At 39.7% G+C, this 21319-nt stretch overlaps 2 protein-coding genes across 4 annotated transcripts in view; one reads left to right on the top strand and one right to left on the bottom strand.

Annotated features, from left to right (window-relative positions):
* Positions 1-1485: 1485 nt before the first annotated feature.
* selenoo2 (selenoprotein O2) lies at positions 1486-17634 on the bottom strand. Of its 3 annotated transcripts, XM_016681349.1 has the most exons (20): positions 17133-17290; positions 15780-15983; positions 15503-15680; positions 15302-15432; positions 14621-14898; positions 14407-14540; positions 14177-14208; positions 12590-12775; positions 12261-12417; positions 11907-11982; positions 9174-9197; positions 7351-9091; positions 6993-7166; positions 6504-6677; positions 4825-4998; positions 4410-4583; positions 4095-4265; positions 3805-3978; positions 2943-2989; positions 1486-2516 (listed from the first exon to the last, which is right to left on the bottom strand). In XM_016681349.1, exons 1-20 carry the CDS (start codon positions 17213-17215, stop codon positions 1981-1983), a joined length of 4848 nt encoding a protein of 1615 aa, XP_016536835.1. In that variant the 5' UTR covers positions 17216-17290; the 3' UTR covers positions 1486-1980. The 3 variants fall into 3 exon arrangements, 2 of the variants coding, with proteins under 2 accessions (XP_016536835.1, XP_016536834.1); XM_016681348.1 differs by lacking the exon at positions 14177-14208 and having other exon boundaries at positions 14378-14540; positions 17133-17634; XR_001664636.1 differs by lacking the exons at positions 1486-2516; positions 2943-2989; positions 3805-3978; ... (2 more) ...; positions 4825-4998; positions 14177-14208 and having other exon boundaries at positions 6585-6677; positions 6993-7086; positions 14378-14540; positions 17133-17634.
* A 611-nt stretch (positions 17635-18245) lies between these two features.
* LOC103151292 (zinc finger protein 420-like) overlaps positions 18246-21319 on the top strand; it is an 8382-nt gene continuing 5308 nt past the window's right edge. The window contains exons 1-5 of the mRNA XM_007571268.2: positions 18246-18564; positions 19175-19377; positions 19482-19568; positions 19670-19765; positions 20814-20924. Of these exons, the coding sequence (XP_007571330.1) occupies positions 18531-18564; positions 19175-19377; positions 19482-19568; positions 19670-19765; positions 20814-20924 (531 nt within the window). The 5' untranslated portion in view covers positions 18246-18530. The remainder of the gene's footprint in view (positions 18565-19174; positions 19378-19481; positions 19569-19669; positions 19766-20813; positions 20925-21319) is intronic.

Genomic DNA, 21319 nt, shown 5'->3' with positions numbered 1-21319 from the left:
GGAAACGCACCAAACAAATAAAACATATTATTATTATTATTGTAAATGTAGAATGCAAACAAACAGAGAACTACAACATAGTGAGGAATACAACAAGTACTACAGGTTGTGTCATAATGAGTCACAACTTTCTGTTTCTGTCACCACATGATTATGGTCTATTACAGTATTAAGTCAGTCTGTCCACAGTACACATCAGTGAATGACTCAGAATTTCCTCCAACTTACAGGAGCCGTATGCACCTTTATAAAAGTGTCATTTTTTACAGATTTGCTAAAGCTGTCACTATAATGTGACTCTACAATATGAAATAGATAAACTGTAAAAAAATAAAATAAAATCATGCTCCTCTCCCTCCCCTCCCCCCCCTGTGATCATACAGCATCTGCAGGAAGACACATTCTGTCAGACACAATCAATCAGGGGCAGGAGGAGGGGCTTAGTGATGTCAATCACCCTCATGTACATTCCGCTCACACCATTTCCTACGCTACAGCTGGTTCACCACAATCACCTGGCCGAGCTACGCCTCTCATGAATGCAAAGGCTTGCTAGTATATCCACCATGACAATGGATAAACAGTTTTCCTCGGCCATTAACACATTTGACATTGCGTACACAAGGTTGATTGACAGCGCTAAAACCCTCCTCCTGGCTCTGATTGGTTGTTTCTGACCGGGTGATGTATTTGACTTAACAGAGGAAGAAGGCAGAGGAGCTACATTTTTTTTCAGATTTATCTGTCTCATTACACTGTCATGACATGGTGACAATGTTACAAAAACATATTTTTGTAAAGGTGAAATACTGCAGGTTTAATACGGAACAGAGGTCATTAATTTTTGTCCCAAAATGAAATATTTGGATAGGAACGACAGAACATGCAGGAAATCTAGGTGTCGTTATGAACTCAGACCTAAAGCTAGGATAAATGTTACTGGTCAGTTACACACTGACTGATCTTTACCCTTGGGTCATCAGTGACCTGCTCTGTTAAATTATAACTGTAAAGGTTACATTTACTGCAGCTTTCAATATAAGTCAGTGTTCATTTCGTGAGTTAATTTCTATTATTTCTTAACAAATTTCTTATGATTTTTATACATTTTAGTTTGATTCTTGAAGTATATTTCTTGTTTTCATGACATTTTCTGTATCTACATAGTTTCCGTCTTGTAGAACACTCTGAGCTACATTTGGTATGAGTGGTGCAGTACACTCGCTTGATCCGATAAGACAAAAAAACAAACAATCCATATCAGAACAAAAAGTACACAATCTCAGGCTCTGAACATGACCAAGTTTGGTTGTACTGAACCAAGTGATTGTCCCTGGAAATACCCTGCCTCAAATAACTTGGAGAGGCTCAAAATAATATTGACATGGTATTTTGTTTAATCTTTTCCTCTTTAGTTTTTGCAGTTTTCTTTTCAGGTCTTCGGTTTGCGACATAAGAAAGCAAAACCAGAATAGAAACAAAAAGTGTTGTACTCATAATAAAAATTTATTTTATTAATGAATGGTACCTTTCACCCATAAACTGAGTTTCTATTACAAATGTGTGCAAAACTTTGTTGATATTCCTCTAATGTCGAAATAACGCAATTTTGCAATTGTGGTACTTCCATTAAAAAAAGAAACGCAATTAAAATCCCATGTGAATAACTTTGCTCACCCAAAGTCATTAAAAAACAGTCACGTCATCCTCCACCTACCACTTCCTGTCGTCTTCTCCGTCATCTCTGGCAGTAACAGCATCTTATTGTTGATCATGTGACTTGTGTGACGCAAAATAGTGTTTGCATTGCGGTTTTGTGAAGTATACTAATTTAAATACAACCAAAAAAAAACCACCTCATCAGCAAAACTTTTATTTTTCTAAATTGGCAGGTTTATAGATTTCCAAAATGTCAAATTTTGCGATTTTAAGATCGATGGAAATGCATCTGCTGTTACCCCAAACGCGTTCCTACGTATCCTAACTGGAACAAATAATGACAGAGCAGTCATCCTCTTCCATCCCAAACCCGGGGTAGAGCGGCTCGCTGAAGTTACTGTAGAACGTGTGAAGATGTTTGAGGCTCCCAGAAGACACCCTGTAGAAGGACAGGGTGCCACCAGGCCAGTCCAGATAGACCGCAACCTTCCGAGAGCGAGACGCGGGTACGGATATTTCCTTGCGCTCGTTGTCATGCTCGGCGCTGTAGTGATCTTCGGAGCAGAACAGACACCAGGACTGGTCCGTTTTGCCAAACGCAGACACGTGACTGTTCGCTCTGCGACTGATTCCCCTCATGGCGACGGCGACGTCCACCCAGCGTCCTCGCCACTCCACCTCCCAGTAGTGGCGCTGGGTAAGGCCTTGGTGACACAGGACCTGGGAGACACTTTCAAACCTCTCGGGGTGTTTTGGGTACGGCTGTGACTCCCTAACCCACGTCACCTGTTTACCTCCGTCGTGTAGAAAGAGAGACGTAGAGGCTGTGTTTGTGTCAAAGGTCAGGATGCAGGAGTCTGTAAAAAATAAACAAGTTTTATTTTTTAACTGGTGGTTTAACCCTTTGCCATGATGGTAATTAGGCCAAGTTTTGGCCATACATGGGACAAATCATTTATGTCGTTAAAGACATTATGATTATCCATTATTTCTCCCTTTCAATAAAGCCATTTGGGTTTGCACTTTCGATTATTGCAATGCTTAATCATTACTTTCACAACAAATAGTAACTTGCAAGAATCACACCACGTTTGATTATGCAAAGTTTTTGGAAGCTAATCAGGCTTTTTCAGTGCTATAAAATACATCAATTGGTAACATTGAAAGTCAAACATAACAGACTTCAGTAATGTTTTGAAACTTAATGAGGAGTTTAAATGGCAACAACAGCTAAACAAAAAAAATCTTTGGAGAAAGAATGGAAAGAAATATTTACAACTTACAATTTTTTAGTGTTGATTTCAGGTAACATTCCTCATTATGATCCACACTGTAGAAAGAAGTATTAAAAGAAACTCAAATCCTTAATCAATGTCAACCATAGAGTAGAGTACCATTGGGACACTGCTCCACACAGATTTTCCTGTGTGGAGAACATTTTCTGCTTAACAAATAAAGCAGCAAAACAGAAATCTGTCATTTTCTATGCATTTGTGTCCTCGATATGTCATGAAAACACATATTGAGGAGCCATATGCAGTAGGATGGAAGTAGAAATGTAGTAGAAAAAGTCCAAACAACTACAGATCACAGATTCAGCGACTTCAAATGATCTAGAACGCAGCAGCACAGCTTCTTACAGGAACCAGGAAGCATGACCATATAAGGCCTACTCTGGCATCTTTACACTGGCTGTGTCCAGAACTTTACGATCACATAATCAGTTATTATTGACAGTTCCTCGGACTCGATTTAAGAGGAAAGGAGATTGAGCTTTTTCTGTTGCTGCTCCTGTTTTATGGAATAACTTACCTTTCCAGATTAGATCTGCCCACAGCCTGGATAATTTTAAATCACTTCTTAAAACTCATTTTTACTCTTTGGCATTTAATTGATGTATTGTTTTTGCCCTGTTTTGTCATTTGTGTTGTCGTTCTTGTACAGCACTTTGGTGCAGTTTTATACCTGTTTTAAAGTGCTATATAAATAAATTTGACATTGACATTGACATACAGATCATCACAATATAACTGTCAACTGTGTGGCATCTTGCATGCCTGAAGAAACCTTTTGAGTATGCCATGGGTTTTGCAAATAGTTTGAATTTGTTTACCTAGATTTTTGCAATACTTGAAGTTCATTTACCTTAAATGTTCTAGTCTACAAAGTGGATCGTCCCGCTGATCCGAGATCAGATCCGCTCCAGAGTCCTGGAGATAATTGTAACTGAGGTCCAGCTGCCTCAGGTGGGAAGGGTTGGAGCTCAGGGCTGAAGCCAGATGAGCGCAGCCTTTCACAGTGACTCCACAAAACGACAGGCTGCAAGACAGGGGTCATTCAAGACACTCTCTATACTCTAAAATTATTTTGATGCTTTCCTTGATTTGTTTGATAATTATATTGTGGTTGTTTTGGGGACAGAAAGGACCGTTTACCTCAAGGTTTCCAAGACACAGTTTGGGTTTGCTATTCCGTTAGAGAGCAACTCTACTTCCAGGTCCTCCAGGTCATTCTCACTCAGGTCAAGCTCTTTCATGTGGGAGTTGTTAGTGCTCAGGACTAAGGCGATGTCAGCACAGCATTTCTGAAGACTGCACTCTTTTAATCTGCAGGTAGTTCATAGAAAGGCTTGTTGAGAATCACAAAGAAGGTTCCATTTTAAAGTATCATGATTGGAGAGAAGTGAAACAGGCAATACTTTGCCACATCTGGCATGACAAAAACCACCGAGTCTAGCTGCACAAACTTACATTAAAGTTTCCAGTCTACAGTGCTGATTTTTGAGGCCGGAGCACAGTGTACTAAAACCTGGACCTTGAAGGCTGTTCCCACTCAGGTCCAGATGTTTGACTTTGCCGGAGTCTGAGCTGAGAGGTGAACTAAGGTAGCTACAAGATTTCTGTGTTAGGCCACAGCAGCTGAGTCTGACCAAAAACAAAGAAAAAGAAAAATGACAACAATTTAACAACAGCTTATACTTGAGTAATAATGTCCTAAACATAATAAAAACTACAAGATAACATTAAAAAAAATCATTTTGCATTAAAATAGGTTTTTGTAGGTTTCAACTGCATTTATAAGTGATTCTTATTTCAAGACAAAAACATTTTCTGTCCCAGTTTAGAAAAGTGATATCCTGAAATTTATTAATTAATTTCAACTGACCTCAGAGTTTCTAGTTTACAACTTGGACTTGTTAGTCCAGGAGCAAGCAGGGACATGCCAGCATCCGTCAGGTTGTTGTTACTCAAATCAAGAGATTTCAGTCGAGAAGAGCCTGAGTTGAAGATTGAAGCTAACGCTCCACAGGAGCTCTCCCCCAGTTTGCACTGATTTAAACTGTTAAAACAAAAGTAGTTAGAAGAAAAAAATGTTTTTAATAACAAGCCAAGCAATTCACACACACATAGAAATCATAAAAAGTAGCACAAAAAATGTTAAAATGTGCATAGACATGGAGTAAGTCAGATGATTTACTTGGAAACATTAAGTTTTGTTTTCTGTCTCCAAAGTCAGTTGCAAATTTGGTTGAGCTCAATTGGATATGCGTTTGGGACCATTGTTAGTGGTGGGCACCCTTCTGCTAAAGCGCTAACAGCGAAACAAAATTTTCATATAACAATTTAGTATTTTTGCTAACTTTGAAAACGTTTAGCGAACTTAGCTTTCCTAAATTAATTAATATTCTGAGGTGCTAATTTCTTTGGTTGTTTTGTAAACTTTGATTTAAATAGAGTTTATTTAATCTGTGTTGAAGTTTTAATTATCGAATGCTAGGGATTCTTCAAGTAGATGTTTATTTTCATGTTCTTATTTTAAATAGGTGCAGACTGTTTGCACTGTTCCATGTCTTTCTCACTTGTTCTCTTTTGTGTGTCAAAACTTTATTGAAAGAAATACAATCAATACCAAACAGCTAGTGTTAATGAAAGTAATATTTAAGATCAGTGCTTTTGGGTTACCACAGGTAACCTTTTAGTTAGCGATGCCCACCACTGACTGTTGTCTTGGTTAAGATTTCAGCCTAGTTTAATTTTTCAAACTAATCAAAAGTTTCCCAGAAAATTTCTCAATTCATTGTTTTAATTATATAACGGCAATACCACATCATTATGTGGTAGTCTGATCTTCAAACGTTACCTTTAGCGTGTTGGTTTTTTTTAAGAAGATGTGCCATACAATTCCCTTCATGTCATTAGTTCAATACAATATTAGCATTTTTACCCATCATGTCTATATTCTTGCAAAGTTCCATCTGGTTTTCCAAATCTCCAAACTTCAAGGAAGATTCAAAGTGCTTTTTCTTTAACAGTCGAGTCTGTCGTGGTGATTTGGAGTACAAGAAATTGGTTCAATTCAAGTTCTTTCTGAAGTTATGAATGGTCCTTTGGATTTGGAAAACTCCTGTCATTCGACTCCACTACAATAAGACATCTTTAAAGAAGCACCTATTCATGGCCCACTCGTGCTCACTCGAACATGTTTGAAACTAGAAGGATGTTTGCAACAATACTATTGCAAAAGTCATAAGCTTGCTTTCAATATGAGGTGCTTATTGTGATATCTTGTTTATAAAAAACCTTTATATAGGTCATCATTTACAAGCCAATCAAGGGAAGACTACTTTCTTTATCGTGACAGATTTCAGATGGATTCTTGAGTTATTATGCCTTTTTACAACTTTGTTTCATGAATACTTTTTTCCTGCGCCAATCTGATATATCATTATTTTCAATGTGTTGATTGTTTGAGTACCCCCAACTGGAGTCACGTAAATAACGTCTTTAAATTTACTGAATAAACATAGACATGTTCGATTCTTGACAGAAAGAAGCAGATCAAACCTCAACGTCTCAACTTTGCAGTGACAGCTGCTCAGTCCCAAACTCAGGGCCGTCACTCCACTATGCTGGAGGTCATTAGCGCTCAGGTCAAGCTCTCTCAGTTGTGTTGACTCTGTGTTAAGAACAGCAGCCAAGGCCTCGCAGCAGCCACCCTCCACTTTACATTCACGCAATCTAAAAATAAGGAAGTGCAGAGTTCTGTTTCAAATACAAACTGCTGACAGTCTCTACAGCCAGTTTATAAAGGATAAAGTGAAGGGTAATGCATATTCTGCAAGAACAGAGAAATGTGCTTTCTCTTCCAGGGCAACAACAAGAAAATCATGTCATTCTGTTCTCGTAGCCATGTTTTTGGAGTTCATGAAGTTTTTTTTTAATATATAGCCACTTTCAGGACAGTACGTTTAGGTAGTGGTCACAATGACCGTTGTTCTTGTCCAAGCTTCTCTGTTTTTGCAGAAATTCTGTGTTAAAATCATATAACAAGACCTTAAGCTCTTCAGCTTGCATTGTGGACTCAGTAGACCTTCAGAAAGCAGCTGCACTCCCGAATCCTTCAGCTTGTTGTTACTCAAATCTAAATCTGTCAGATGAGAGGACGTTGAGCTCAAGGCAGAGGCCAGCAGTGGACAGCAGTTTTCAGTGAGGTTGCAGTAATTTAGGCTTCAAAGGAACAAAAAGGCAGCAGTTAGCAGGGGTTACTTTTTGTTTGACTGTGGATAAAAAGTGGATAAAAAGTGCTCAACTGAAGCCAAGAGAATGCCCATCATTACATCTAAATGCTACTTGTTTTTGAATCTGAGACTTTACAACCAATGGGCAAAAAGAATGTTATAAGTAAACTTACAGGGCACGTGTGGAGGAAGTTATAACAACCAGCAGCTTCTCTAGCCCTTCTTCTGATCTTGAGTACTTCTTTAGGTCAAACGTTTCCTCCAGAGTATCTGATGTCATTAACTCAAAAGTGAGAGCGGACCATTGAGCCGAAGATAACTGTGTGCTTACAATCCTCCCAGAACTTACAAAGCTCTGAATCTCCTGCACCAGAGACTCATCTCTGAGCTCCCCCAGACAGTGGAACAAGTTGAGCTTTGATTCGGGTTCTTCATTGATCATTTCTTTGATAAACTGTATGGTTTTAGCCACATCTTCTTCTCCCTCTGCTTCCAAATGCAGCACACCGTAAAGGAGTTCCTGGTTTGACTTCAACGAAAGGCCCAGAAGGAAGCGAAGGAAGAGATCCCAGTGGCCATCTGGACTTTTCAAAGCCCTTTCAATGGCAGATTTATGAAAGCCAAAAAGAGACTTTCTCCACAGTTTTGAGGAAAGTCTTTCCAGACGTCCCAGAAGAACATTTTCCTTGTTATGCATGTATGAGTAATGGGCAAACACAGCTGCCAGAAACTCCTGGATACTCAAATGCACAAAGTTAAAAACTTTTTGTCCCCTTCCCACCTCCATGTGAAACATCTCTGTGCAAACACCTGAGTACATGGTTGCCTCATTAATGTCCATGTGGCACTCTTTCAGGTCAGCCTCATAGAAGATCTGTTTGCGCTGTTCCAGCTGACGGAACGCTAGTTCTGCGAGCTTCAAACAAATGTTATCACCGCTCATGGGGTAGTGCCTTTCAGCCATCCGGTCAGTCTGACAGAGAAGAAGATACACGTACATCTCAGTCATGGTGTTGGGCAATCTTCCAGTCACGTCGTCATGCAGCATTCTCTTAATCAAAGTGACGGTGATCCAGCAGAAAATTGGTATTTGACACATTACATAGAGGCTTTTCGATGACTTCACATGGTCTATGATCCGAAGGGAGAGGGCATCGTCACTCACGCGCTTCTTAAAGTATTCCTGCCATCGGTCTTCAGTGAAGCCCTTGATTTCAGTCCACTGGTCAATGTACTTTCGAGGAATTTTGCCCGATGCCGCAGGCCTACATGTGATCCAGACGAATGCGTTGCAGAGCAGATCCCCTGTGATGAGATTTGTGATCAGCACATCGAGCGGGGCCGGTTCCGTCTCATCTCTCAAAACCTTGTTGTATTTGAAATTTAATGGGAGAAGACTCTCATCAAGGCCATCAAAAATGAAGAGGACTTTGGAGTCTGATAGCTTCTCGATGGGTTTCATTTGAGGGAAAAACCAATGGAGTAGGCCCATTAATGAAGAGTCTCCCTCGCCCATGAAGGAATTCAACTCCCTGAAAGGGAGCGGAAAGAGAAAGGTCATGTACTGATGTTCTTCTCCTTCTGCCCAGCTCAGAGTGAACTTCTGTGCACAGACTGTTTTACCCATTCCAGGTATACCCTGAGTAAGCACAGTCCTTATCCGTCTTTCCTGATCAGGCTTGAATAGATCTCGGACTTTAATTGTTTCTTCCACTGCCATTTGCTTGGACTTTTGCTGTCTGAACTCACGCTCGTCACTTAAGCCTCCCCAGGCTCCTGCAATCACATGCAGCTCTGTGTAGATTTCTTTCAGGTACATACGTTGTCCTTCCCCTGCATTGCCCTCGTAAACTTTCAGACACTGTTCCTTCAATGTACATTTCAGTCTCTCTTGGATTGTGAGGAGGTCACTTTCTGTTGAAAGAACAATTTTGTACTTAAGTACAAACATAGATGAACAAAGACATCTGAGAGTTGATTTTTGTTAGCATCTTACCTTCACTTGTTTTACTGCTTTTATCTGATAAAAACACAACATAAGAATACAGATTTTACTGACCAACACTTTTTAGCAAACAAATTCACCAAGACATTTGCTTACCGTTGCTGCACAACTCTTTTAGTCGATCAGCAAAAAGTTTTTGTTTCATTTTCTCCAGTATGATCACAGTTACGCTAACAGCACCTTCATAACCATATGTTTGCACCACAAGATCCACAGTGCGCAGCCTGTCCAAGCCCTCAGCTTTACACTTTGGTATATGTAGAAATCCTTCAAGGTTGCTGCTGTAAAGATACCACTGAAAAGTCCGAAGATCTTCATCAAGAAGTTCTAGAAAAATATCCAAGAGTTGTTCTTTTACGTTAGCCATGTCTGTCTTCTGAGCCAGTGGATCAGCTTACCTTTTATTCTTATCTGTTCATCCTCAGAACAATGCAGAGCTGAAATGCAGCAGTACTTTCAGTTTAGAGATGACATAACCACAGTGTGTCTATTATCATCCTTCTCATTTCCTACTGAGCTGACACAGCTGAACTGACGCAGACATGTGATCAGTTGAAAAGGACGGTTTGAGGAAAACAAATGTCTTCCCCTATGCTCTGCACCTATAAACACAGTGGTATGTGGGTGAGAATGAATGTAAAACTGTGGCAGAACATTGTTTTTATGACGAGTTTGCTTTAGAGAAAAAGAGACAAATCTATAAAACCTAGATAATGTGCTTTAAAGTGGGTGTACCTCATTACAGCACAATGACTTGTTCAACCTTGACAATAGAAAAAAAAATTGTAGTGATATGTACTTTAACCTGCCCCTAGAGAGGCATCACAAAGATAAATACCGAAAGTACTATTTATAAGTTCACTCAGCTTTGAACCCTTTACCCTATAGCTTTTCAGTTTATTGTAAACTGCTGATTGAAGAACTATTAGATAAGAGTAATGAGTAGTTTTAGCTATTGTAACCTTGGTCACGGCACAGGCAGTTCTCAGAGGAATGGCACTCTGGACAAAACCCGTCTTTTTCTTCCCTCCTAATCAGTTAAAAATAAGACATTATAGTGATATAAAATGTACCGCAAACCCATACAAAACAGGTGAGTTGATGTTATTCTGAGCCTACTTAACTCCTTATTGACTGGACATGCATAAAAGCAACATAAACCTTTTTTGGGGTGCAATTGAAAGATAAGTTAAGTTTCTTTTTTTTTCTTATTTGGTGTTGGTCACTATTGTCTTGTACCACTCTAGGAAACTACTGTTGGTCATATTGAAAACCTTTGGTCTTTTCACAAATAACTTGTGCTACTGTTTACACTTCAAAGAAAGTCTAAGCTACACACGATATTTACAAACCACAAACCAGACAGATCAAGTTCAGATAGACCAGCTACTACAGCTGCTTTTATTGAAGACTGCTCTAATCACGTCATTCACAACACATGCAACAAAAGTCAGCATTTTACAGGCTAAAATTCAGTCCAGTGATTGTTTTGTTTAGGTGTGAGTTTCTGGTGTGTTCCCATAACTTCAGGCTCAGACAGGTCACTGTGTGACTGGTCATCTGAGCCGTCATTCTTCATCCGCATTTGAATTATTATTAAGTTGTATGTTTGTCAATATGGGCTTTGAAACAGTGCAACTCCACCTGATTCCATTCAGTTTATAAAAATTAGTATTTGAAGAGTATTGCTAAATTGACGATGCCCTCCATACTTATTGGCATCATTGGTGTAGAAGTTGTATATTTTTTTATGATATAGTGATTGTATAACAAATGAACAATTTCTTTGTTAGTACAATTGCTGAAATACTGCCGATATTTAAAGGAATAATCCACTCTAATAGTTCCCAGAATGTTTGGTGGTGAATCAGGCCCACAGCATCATAGTTCCTCCACTGTACTTCACAGTGGGAATGAGGTTCTTTTCCACATAAATCATTGTCTTCCACTAAAACATTGTGTAGTGTTTACCTTTTCACTGAAAGTCAAAGTGGCATTAGGCAGGTTTCTGGTATTTTGAATAAGGACAGAATTCATTAAATAGTAAAGTATTGGTATGGAAGCCTGACCTGGTTTCCATAGATCTAGTTTTTGTCAACTACACTTTTTAGCAATTGTTTTCCATGATGGACATTTGATGAAAAACTAAATCTGGTGGATTTTTTTATGTCTTTTTTTTTAGATTTTATGGTTTCTATTTGAAGTATTGACAAACTGATTAAAATAATATGATTTTTCTCAGTTTGTTGGTGTAACATTAAGTTTCGGAAATTAAATATGACTGTTTAAAGACTTTGTGCACATTAATACAGGGGTGCCAATAATTTTGAAGATTTTTTCTAATATAAACTCTGATAATATGATTTTACAAATCTTTACAAATTCTTGCAATATGATAAAACTTAATTTTGTGCAAAAACGAATGGCAGAACACACCATAAAATAACATCCTCCCTTTATGCAACAGAAGAGTGAGTCTGAGAGGAAGTAACTGGGTGACTGATGTAAATTTTCCTCTCATATCAATGTCATGTTTTAGATGTAACATAAACATATGACATGTGATCTGTTTGCTGTACTCCAGCAGTGAAAACAGACATCTCTCTCTCTCTCGCAGCAGGAGCTTAGGGAGGCTCTATGTGGATCAAGTGATGCAAATTTTTTGAGCCCAAGCAGGAGGCTTAGCATCGTAGCCATCAGCAAACAGCTTCTCCTTTTCATCACCTGCTCCATCTTGTTGTTGGCACAAAGGTTCAGGGTCCATGTACGGGTCCTCCAGAACTTTGAGAATTCTGTTTACCTGTCAAACAAGACGCAAGAAAGATGAATAACTGTGACCTGAAAAAAACAAACAGAAAAACAGAACTTCTTTTCCAAGGCACTGGATATTTTTCTCATCACATCCAAACTTTGTTTCTACTATCTCTTGCTACTGGCTTACGTTGTTTGTAGCAGTTAGCCTGGTCACTGAGCATCTCGGTTCAGTGAGATGCTCAGTGAGCATCTCACTGAACCCCATATGCTCCTGGTTACCATATGGGAGATTTGGGATTTGGGGTTTTCCAGCTTTGGTCTTACCTCAGAGAAGTCTCCTTTATATGCTGCTTGAATAGCATTCTGTGCAATATAGTTGCGAAGAACCACACGGGGATTACTGCTGTTCATCACTCTTAGCCTCTGTTGTTTAACAAGGTGCAAGTCACTTGTGCCATCAAACTCCCGGGCTAAGCGCCTCCTGGTATACCAGCAGCAAAAGAAAAACAACTGTTTAAAGGAGTTGTGACATGGTTCTAAACTCTGAAAATAAAAGCCAACCTGTATGTGGCCAATATTTCTTACACTTTGCAATTCTGACAGAGCGCAACAGACAGACAACACATGTGCTTTTCAGGGTAATTTTCCCTGACCTGTATCGGCAAATCCAGCGGATCCAGTCATCACGCTGTTTTTCTTTCAGCTCTTCTTGATCCGTCTCAAGGAGCTCTTTTAACCGGCCCATGAGTTCCAGCTGCTGGGCCACATCTGGCCTGTCTGCTACCATTCCGAACATGACTGGGTTGGTGTGTGCCATGGACAGAATCATTGCCAGTTCACTAAGAAGAAATGACACAAGAAAGTTAGAAGTTGTTTAAAAAGGAAAGAAACTGTAAATATAGTTTCTTGGCTCAAGTCTTTAAATTGATAATTAAATTGTACATGTACACTGATTATGGATGACATAATGGCCAGCTTTCTAATAATGTATTGGTTGCCCTTTGTCTGTCAAAACAGGTATGACCCATTTTGGCAGGGACTCTACTAAATGATACCAAGATGTTTGTAGCATAACTTTTTAGTCTAAGAAGTTGCGAAGGTGAAGCAACTATGGATTAGACTTGTTTGCCCAGAACATCCCATGGACGCTCGATTGGATTGAGACCCAGGAAGTAAGAGACTAAGTCAACATCTCCAACTCCCTTAACATTTTCTGGTAGGCAGCAGAGAACCCACTAGGTTCTAGTCACTAGTAAGTAGCTTGTCCGATCTGTTGAATAGGAAGTACCCATGAGCCTTAGCTGCCCATGTCTCTGTCATCTGTTCACCACTGTTCTACTTTAGTGAGAGACTGAACAGTGTAAATCAAAAATAGCCTATAAGTGTTGCAACTTATAGGCAACCCATCTCAATCATTCAATTCAGCCGTTCAAACATCTTTACCTAAACCTTATAAAACCTTGTTCTATGCTTTGGTTTGTACAGAGGGTCTGGACCATTTACTATTGAGAAACGATTGCTTGCTGAAGGCATGGACTATGTTGAAGTTTTGAACGATTGGATCTGATTTTACCCAGTCGCTAACATTTGGGCATGACATATGTAATGCGCCGGCTCAATTAAAACTGCCTACTACCTAGGGAGTAGGTTCAAGACATCTTTTGCAAATGTCAAATGTCAAAAACATTCCTGTTGCTCTGACTTAAATTGCTCAGTTTTTGGAAGCATGGTCATCACAAACTGTAGTCCAGCATTGCCAAACTACAATCTTATATAGGTGGACTACAATTCTAAAACAGTGCAGATAATCAATGTCGTTCACAAGTCCTCCTTCTGTTCGCTGATCGGCCCAATTAAAATTCTACGTAGAAATCAAGCTCAGTGGGGAAAAATCCAGACGGAACACTGAAGTGAGATGAGAATCGAGTAGAATTGCATAGGAAGGCAATGGCCAGACAATGATGTCGTCTGTACATCCTGTAATCCAGGCATGAAGTTTCCTTGGAACTAAATATGCCACAATCAACTGACTGAGGTATTTTTAAAATGTGGAAGCAATAGAGAATGACGGCAACTGAGCAACATGACAGTAGGCCACATAAAAATCACAGAGCAGGGTCAGTAGACCCGCTAACTAGTACCATGAAGAAAAGGAAATCTCTGTGCCTCACATCACCTTTGTGTTCTGCCTAATTGATTTTTTCTAGTGTGATCTGTTTCTGATCACATCATTAACTTACACATTATCTTGGTAAGACTGTCTTCCAAAATGCTGGCATTAAAGAAAACAAAAAGAGATCAGTTAACAAAAAGGACTTGATTTGTAAAAGTTCAGTGGTGAAACATTCAATGAGAGTATACGGTGGGGCTGGTACACACTTCGGTATCATTTTATTGTGTTGTACAAGTAGAAGTAAACTCATCCACCATACACCTCTCACCGGTCCTCCATCGTAGGCTTATTAGCCACCTTTAACTCCTCAATGGAGGCACACTGCTTTAGAATGAGGTCCACCACTGGCCCCACAGTGGCCCTCTCATCATCTCCTCCCTCAGGCCAAGGTACACGGCTCAGAAGGCGAAAAGTGTTGGTGAAATCAGCCCCTGCATAAAAAAAGACAAGAGTACAATTATTTCCACATAAACCATTATAAGATTATATCTCTAGCATTTTTTTTTCTTACCTGTGTTGTGCATGACCCGCAATAGGTCTGACACAACTTCTCTGTCCTCTGCCTCTTCTTTTCTCACAAGTCCCAACTTTTTTCTCATGCCACACAGATAGAAAGCCTCATAAGTGGGCATGAAATCATCCAGCACCGCTCCTGCATCTGCTGCCTTCAGCTCCGAGCCCAACGCCTCGGCCAGACGAGCCAGGTTCCAGCGGCACACAGAGGGCTGCGCTTGGTACGAATAGCGCCTCCTTTTGTCTGAGGCATTGCAGACAAACTCTGGATCAAATCTGCCAGACAGATGCAGGTGGATGTGGAAAATTAAAATCCCAGGTTTGTGTGATGGAAAGAATTGGACCATGTGAATCATTTTAGAAGTGTTTTTTCACATTTAACCCCATGTGTCCTTATATTCAACTAAAAAACATAAATTTGTTGAAGGAAAGTATCTATTGAATCATCGTCCATACCTGCTTGTCGTTACAGGGACAAGCAGGTATGTCCCTGTATAAGGGGGGCTAACATTGGGGGTTAGGCCTGAGGTAATGGCAAAATAAACAAAGAGAATCATGGCAGGTTTTTCCCTTTTGGTCTAACAAAGTTGCAAAACTGTTGCAGTGAGTCATCATATTCTCATTCTTTATATAACATATTGTAAGTCTGGCATAGATAGCCTTATTATGTCCATGGTACCTGTCCATGAAACCAAAGGGCCCATAGTCCAGAGTCAGACCCAGGATGCTTATATTGTCTGTGTTGAGGACACCATGGCAAAAGCCAACACACTGCCACTGGGCCACCAGCTTTGCAGTCCGCTTCGTCACCTGGTGGACAAATCAGAAGCAGTGCCATAAAGATGAGGCAGCCTGGAAGAAGAATGCAATGGGGTCTTACCTCTCTGAAAAAAGAGAGATTTCTTTCTTTCCTGTTGTGGTGAGCCTGCTGAATGTGTGGATAGAAACTCTCAATCACATAATCCAGCAGCTGAGCACGGATGCCATGGTGCCCCGCGCTGGGACCCTGCAGGCCAGATAATTCATCCCGGCCCAGGAAGATCTCAAAGGAGCCAAATCTATTGGTTTACACAGAGAGAAACGACACAGGCAGAATTCATGTCCGCTTTTTGTGAAGGTAAGATTCTGCTTGTTATCTACAAAGAAAGTTAGAAAACCTAATGAAGGAAGGGGCGAGACGCATGACAACTGAGCAACGTTCCAGAATCCGTTCACTATTGTTGAGAGGATCTCTGCCGATGTAGAGGTCAGAGGTAACAAGAGAGGCTGCTCGGGTGGTGGGGATCCCCAGGGCAAACATGGCTTCACTGCATAGGAACTCTCTGATGCTGGAGCGAAGCACCTTCCTGCCATCACCGTCTCTGAAAGGAACACAATACAGGTTTGTTTACAGGTCAATAGTAATTTTGCCTTTTGAAGTATTCCACATTTTGTCACGCTCCTTCCTCAATCTTCTTAGATTTTATGAAACAGAAGAGTACGGCACAACGCCAAACCTACCAAGACAGACATCCATCTAAACTCATAGGTTGGTCATGAAGAACAGTAATCACAACTCAAAAGGAGCTGGAGAGTTTCACAAATCAGGTGAGAGAATCTGCTATCAGGATGGCAATTAAGATGCCTACTCCACAAGTCTGACCTTCATCAAACACTGGAAAGAGGAAAATCACTACAGAAAGAACACCATCATTTGGTAGATCACCACAAGCTATGTTGAGGACACAGCAAACATCTGGAAGAAGATCCTCAAGGGCTATCATCACAATTTTGTGTGCAGGAAAACTTAACACTGTACTTGTCACAATGCCGTAACTTAATTTGCAGTGTAATGTTGTGGAGGTGATTTTGTTTTTAACAAGAAAACTGAAGTTTTAGGGACGATAGATGGAGATTCTGGAAAACCTAAAAAGTGATATACACCTCTGAATTTGAGCTGATTTTTCCTAGCCAGTGGAGGAGAACTTCAGTGTGTGGATGAGCAAAGCTGGATAAGACTTACCCCAAAATACTTGCAGCCAAAGATGGTTCCATAAAGTGTGGATTCAGAGGACTGATAGCAAGTCCATTTCACGTTTTTCTGATTTTAGTTAAACACTTTAAAAAGAATAGATTGTTTTCTTTCCACTTCACAATTACACACTACTTTGTGCTGGTCTGCCACAAAAAGTCCCACTAAAATACAATGAGGTTAGTGGATGGGATGTGGCAAAATGCCAAAGGTTATAACAGATGTGAATAGATTTGCAAGTTGCCATAACAGTCCAATGCAGAAAAAGGTGTGGATAAATGTGCAAAAGACATTGTTGGTGCCTGTTGTTTTATGCTGTCAAATTAGCTGTTAACCAATGAGGAATAAATCAGGTGTGCAGCAAGCAGTTCTAAGCTCTTAATCAGCTCTCCCTCACATTCATGCAAGACTTAGAAAGGTCTCCAAGGTCACCTTTAAACTCTACCAAGTTCTACCAACTAACATAAAAGAACAAAACATAACTTTTAAAAAAAACTACCTGGAGTAAGGTGTGACTCCAGCACCTTTCACCTGTATCTCCCAATGTCCGTAGGTATCGGACTCCACCTCCCCCAGATACATGACCGCTCCATCACCCAGCTGACCCGCGAACAGCCCGAACTGATGCCCGCAGTAGCAGTGCGCAGCCGGCTCGGAACCAGGCATCAGCCTAGAGCCGCTCAAATACTCCGGGGCCAGAGGGTCGTCCAGCACGTCTTGCGCACTCAGGCCCAATAGAGAGAAAGCTGACTGGGACAGCGCCACGATTCTGGGCCGGAGCAGTGGTTGAAGAGAGCCGACACGGGAGAAACACGCTCCCGGGACAGTCCTGGAGCTGGGCTCGGCGGAGACATCTACCGGGAGCCGTTTCAGCGCGGTGTTGTTAAAGGTGAGTCGTTCCAGAGCGGAGGACGCAGTCTGAGAGGACTCCATGGAGTAGAGAGATGATTATAACAATAGGAGCCAGGCAGCGATAATCGGGCTGAGAGCAGGCTGGTACCATGTCGAGTAGCAAATAGGCAAATTTCTGCCACTTGAACGAATGTCAAGAAGTCATAATATAATAATTTGTAATTTTAACTTTTTCATCTCATATTCAAGACACAAAAATTCTGCAATTTAAATTATTAGACTATAACTTTAAATCTAATTGTGAATATTGAAATCAGTCAGAATTTTATAATTTTTTCAAATAACTTTAAAAATTGTCTTTGTGACGTGTAATTAAGCTCTAAAATGTTTGTTTTTTAAAATTATTTTATAGCTTTGAATTTTAAACATGTAACTGGGACATTTTTCATAATTTCATAATAATTATTCCTCTTTTGCATTGTTATTTTTGAATTACAAATTCAAAATAATGAAGAAAAAAAACATAATTATGATGTTCAGACTCATTACTTAAACTTAAAACCACGAGTGAACGACCTAGAAATTTTAATGTCCTGTTTAGTTTTTTCTTTGTTTATGTATTTTTTTTAATTGAAAATGCATAAAAATTAATTTAATGTAAGCTTAACATTTTTCATTCGTTATAAAAAATTTTAAGCTAATAACGCGAGGGGGACATTGAGTAGTGGGTTTATTTGCGAGTCACCGCGTTTCCTGCAGATGGCAGCAGCAACCTGGAAAATGTCAGAATTAGCCAATGAATAAAGCAAAGAAGAATTTTCTAACTACTACTCCCTGTGATAAAATTAACGTTTATTTTATTGTATGCAAATTTATTGAACTATCTTTGAGTTTAACTTGAAGCTTCGGCAGTTGGACTCTGTATTAAAAGCTGTGTTGTCCAGATTCTGTGAAAGATAAACCACGTATTGTATGGTAGCTAGTTAGCCAGATAGCTGGAAGGCTAATCAAAGCTACTGAAACTTTTCAACCCCAGCAGAAGAAAATGGACTCAGACGTTTTGACGGACATCCCCAGAGGTTGGTCCGTTTAAGAACCTAATGTGGATGAAAACTAATTTGTTGGAAATGGACAGTTAATGACGGCAAGAAGGATAAACATAACTTTAATTGAGCCAATAGCTCATTTCCATAGCTTGTCTTTGACATTACATCGGTATGTTCGCGTTGTTTGGGTCAAGCGCGTGATGAAAACGTTATCTTTGAATATTTAGTCTCTACGAATAGATGTAGCTGTATGTGTCTTATCAGTGTACCGAGTTTGGCTTAAAAATGCAGCGTCGATGCTACTAGCAACATTTCAATAACACTGTTGTTATTGAACACACACTGATGGGAGGCATTCAGAACAACCATCTGTTTACTACAAGTAATGAACGTTTTCAAAGACAGCTTTTAAATGTAACAAATATTTATAATTGTGTATGTTTAGAAGGGGATTAAAGCCACTGAAAATAAGAATTCTTAATTTTAAAATCCAAATTCTGACTTTCTCTGAATTCTGAGGTTAAAGTGAAAATTCTGTCCCTTTCTGGACACATCAGAAAGAGAGTATCATGTACTTTTCTTGTGAGACAGACAATATATGTTTTCAATTAATCATATAATATATTTCTATGCCTGTTTTTAGATGACCCGTTACCCCTGGCATCGCTGCGACTCCTGGTGCCCCCTCTGCAGCTCATGGCAGCCTCTATGTGGCAGGTGTTTAGGAAACGAGACGTTATGAGCTACTGGAAGGTGTCAGACTTTGTGTCGCTGGTGGTGGACATGGTCCCAGAGCTGCTGATGGACAAACATAGGACTCAACTGAATTTAGGGTTAAGAGCTAGGGTGAGTATGGGTTGGGCATCTATCAAACATTTAGAAACAATTTAATGTTTTGGTAGTCTCATGTTACAAGTGATAGGAAGTGACTGAGTTTTTCTCTGCTACAGTATATTATTGAGTTATGTCGTAATGAGCATTCCAGTGAGATGATCCTGTCTTACCTGGAGAAGATGACATCACCACATCCAACACTGGTAAAAACTTTTACTTACCTTTTACCATTGTCGTTTTTCTTTCTAATGCTGTTTTATATACCGATTGTGTTAAATTTAAAGTTACATTCTCCATGTTTCAGATAAGAGAACCAGATGACGAGTCAGTGAAAATGAATTTTCTTGAGTTGATTCAAATTCTTCTCAAAGATCCGGAAGAAAGAAAGCACTTTTTTGTGGTAAGACTTTACACTTGTTCCTCTTTAACTTGTTTCTCTTTGACAAATGTTTCCACAACACATCAAGCCACAATACTGCTGGATTCTACACATTGTAGAATGCAGCAGTCTTCAAGCTCCTTTTTTGAGTTTTTATAGTTATAAAGATATATCATTAATACTTATTTATTAAACAGCCTTAAACATTGCTTTTATGATCTTATATGTTACTTCCAAGTAGGTGCTTTCTGGAACTTACTTGACTCTCATCAGTCACGTTCATGTAATCTAGCAGGTACAATCTGGAACTTACCAGGCAGGGTATTTGGGCAAACTTTCTAAGACATTTTTACTGGTCGCTTTCCCAGAACTTGTGGTTCACTTTCTTGGCCTGTGGAGTTTTCCAGAACTTGTGATTATATTCCCAGAACTTACCAGACACTTTCTTTGTAACTTCCCAGAATTTACTGGATGCCCTCAGGAATCTAGCTATATTATGAAGAGACTTAGAATTTACTAAGTTCAATAAAAGGTACAGAAAAGTACTTGGTGAGTTTCAAGTCATTTTTATTGTTCAACAACAACAAAAAACATTTATGGTTCGCTTTGTCCTTTTACATCATTGCAGCAGATCAGCTGAGATCATGGGCCAACATGAAGTTGGGATTTTGTAACCAAAGGGTTGTGGCTTCCGGCACGTAGTATAAAGATATGTGTCAGGCCCCGAGCAAGAAACTGTTGTTCACCAATCTCAACATGTTATTATCTGAATCAGCATCCGGTTGTTCTGCTCTCCGCCTTTGGACTTGTGCCGCTGTTTGTGCATTTGACCGCATCACTACGTCACTCCCGTTCTGCAATTCCAAATGACCCCTTATACTTCATAGTGATTACCGGTTTGAGGCTACCCATCAAGGGGAGTCAAGAAAATAACTCCTATATTTTATGACAGTACAGGCTGTTGTGTGCGGTGCCACCAAATATCGTAATACTTTCGAAAAAGCAGAAAAGCTCTGAAATTTTTTTTCGCATTTGCATTGTTTTTCATCATAGTTTCTTTGCTTTAAAGGACATCTTCCCTGCAGAGTATGGCCCTCTGTACGACAGTGACCTGCAGACACTGTTTGCAGAGTTTCTCTGCCGACTGTTTCAGCTGGTTCCGGTCCCTGACCTGGAGCAGGTGAGCCTAAACACGAATTGCATCTGCAATTATCGAACTGCAACAGGGAACTGTAGAACATGAAGCATGATTCCAGTTAAAGAAACTAGATTTTATAACACAAGTTTATCATGACGCTGCCACAAATATGTCAATAGAAGGTGGAAGAAACTAACAGCATCTCTGCAATAACTATATTTGATATGCCATGCTCAGTGCAAAGGTATTATTAAAGGGGCTTCATTATTTATCTTCCAGGCACATAGTGCCATTTTATACCACAATAAAGTAACTATATACAGGTGCTGGTCATAAAATTAGAATATTGTGATATAGTTCATTATTTTCCATAATGTCATGATAAAAATTAAATTGTCATATATTTTAGATTCATTGCACACCAACTGAAATATTTC

Source organism: Poecilia formosa, unplaced genomic scaffold (genome assembly GCF_000485575.1).
Source record: "Poecilia formosa unplaced genomic scaffold, Poecilia_formosa-5.1.2 Scaffold277, whole genome shotgun sequence".
Classification (NCBI taxonomy): Eukaryota; Metazoa; Chordata; class Actinopteri; order Cyprinodontiformes; family Poeciliidae; genus Poecilia; species Poecilia formosa.
The sequence above is the reverse complement of the archived record's forward strand: the minus strand, read 5'-3'. Positions and strand labels throughout refer to the sequence as shown.

Excerpts from the sequence above, each read along its gene's own strand:
- selenoo2 (XM_016681348.1), bottom strand. The coding sequence starts at position 17,566 with ATGGAGTCCTCTCAGACTGCGTCCTCCGCTCTGGAACGACTCACCTTT. Across the intron at positions 9,092-9,173 it reads AAGCAGTAAAACAAGTGAAG|AAAGTGACCTCCTCACAATC; the intron begins GTAAGATGCTAA and ends TTCTTTCAACAG. Across the intron at positions 4,584-4,824 it reads TGTAAACTAGAAACTCTGAG|ACTCAGCTGCTGTGGCCTAA; the intron begins GTCAGTTGAAAT and ends GTTTTTGGTCAG.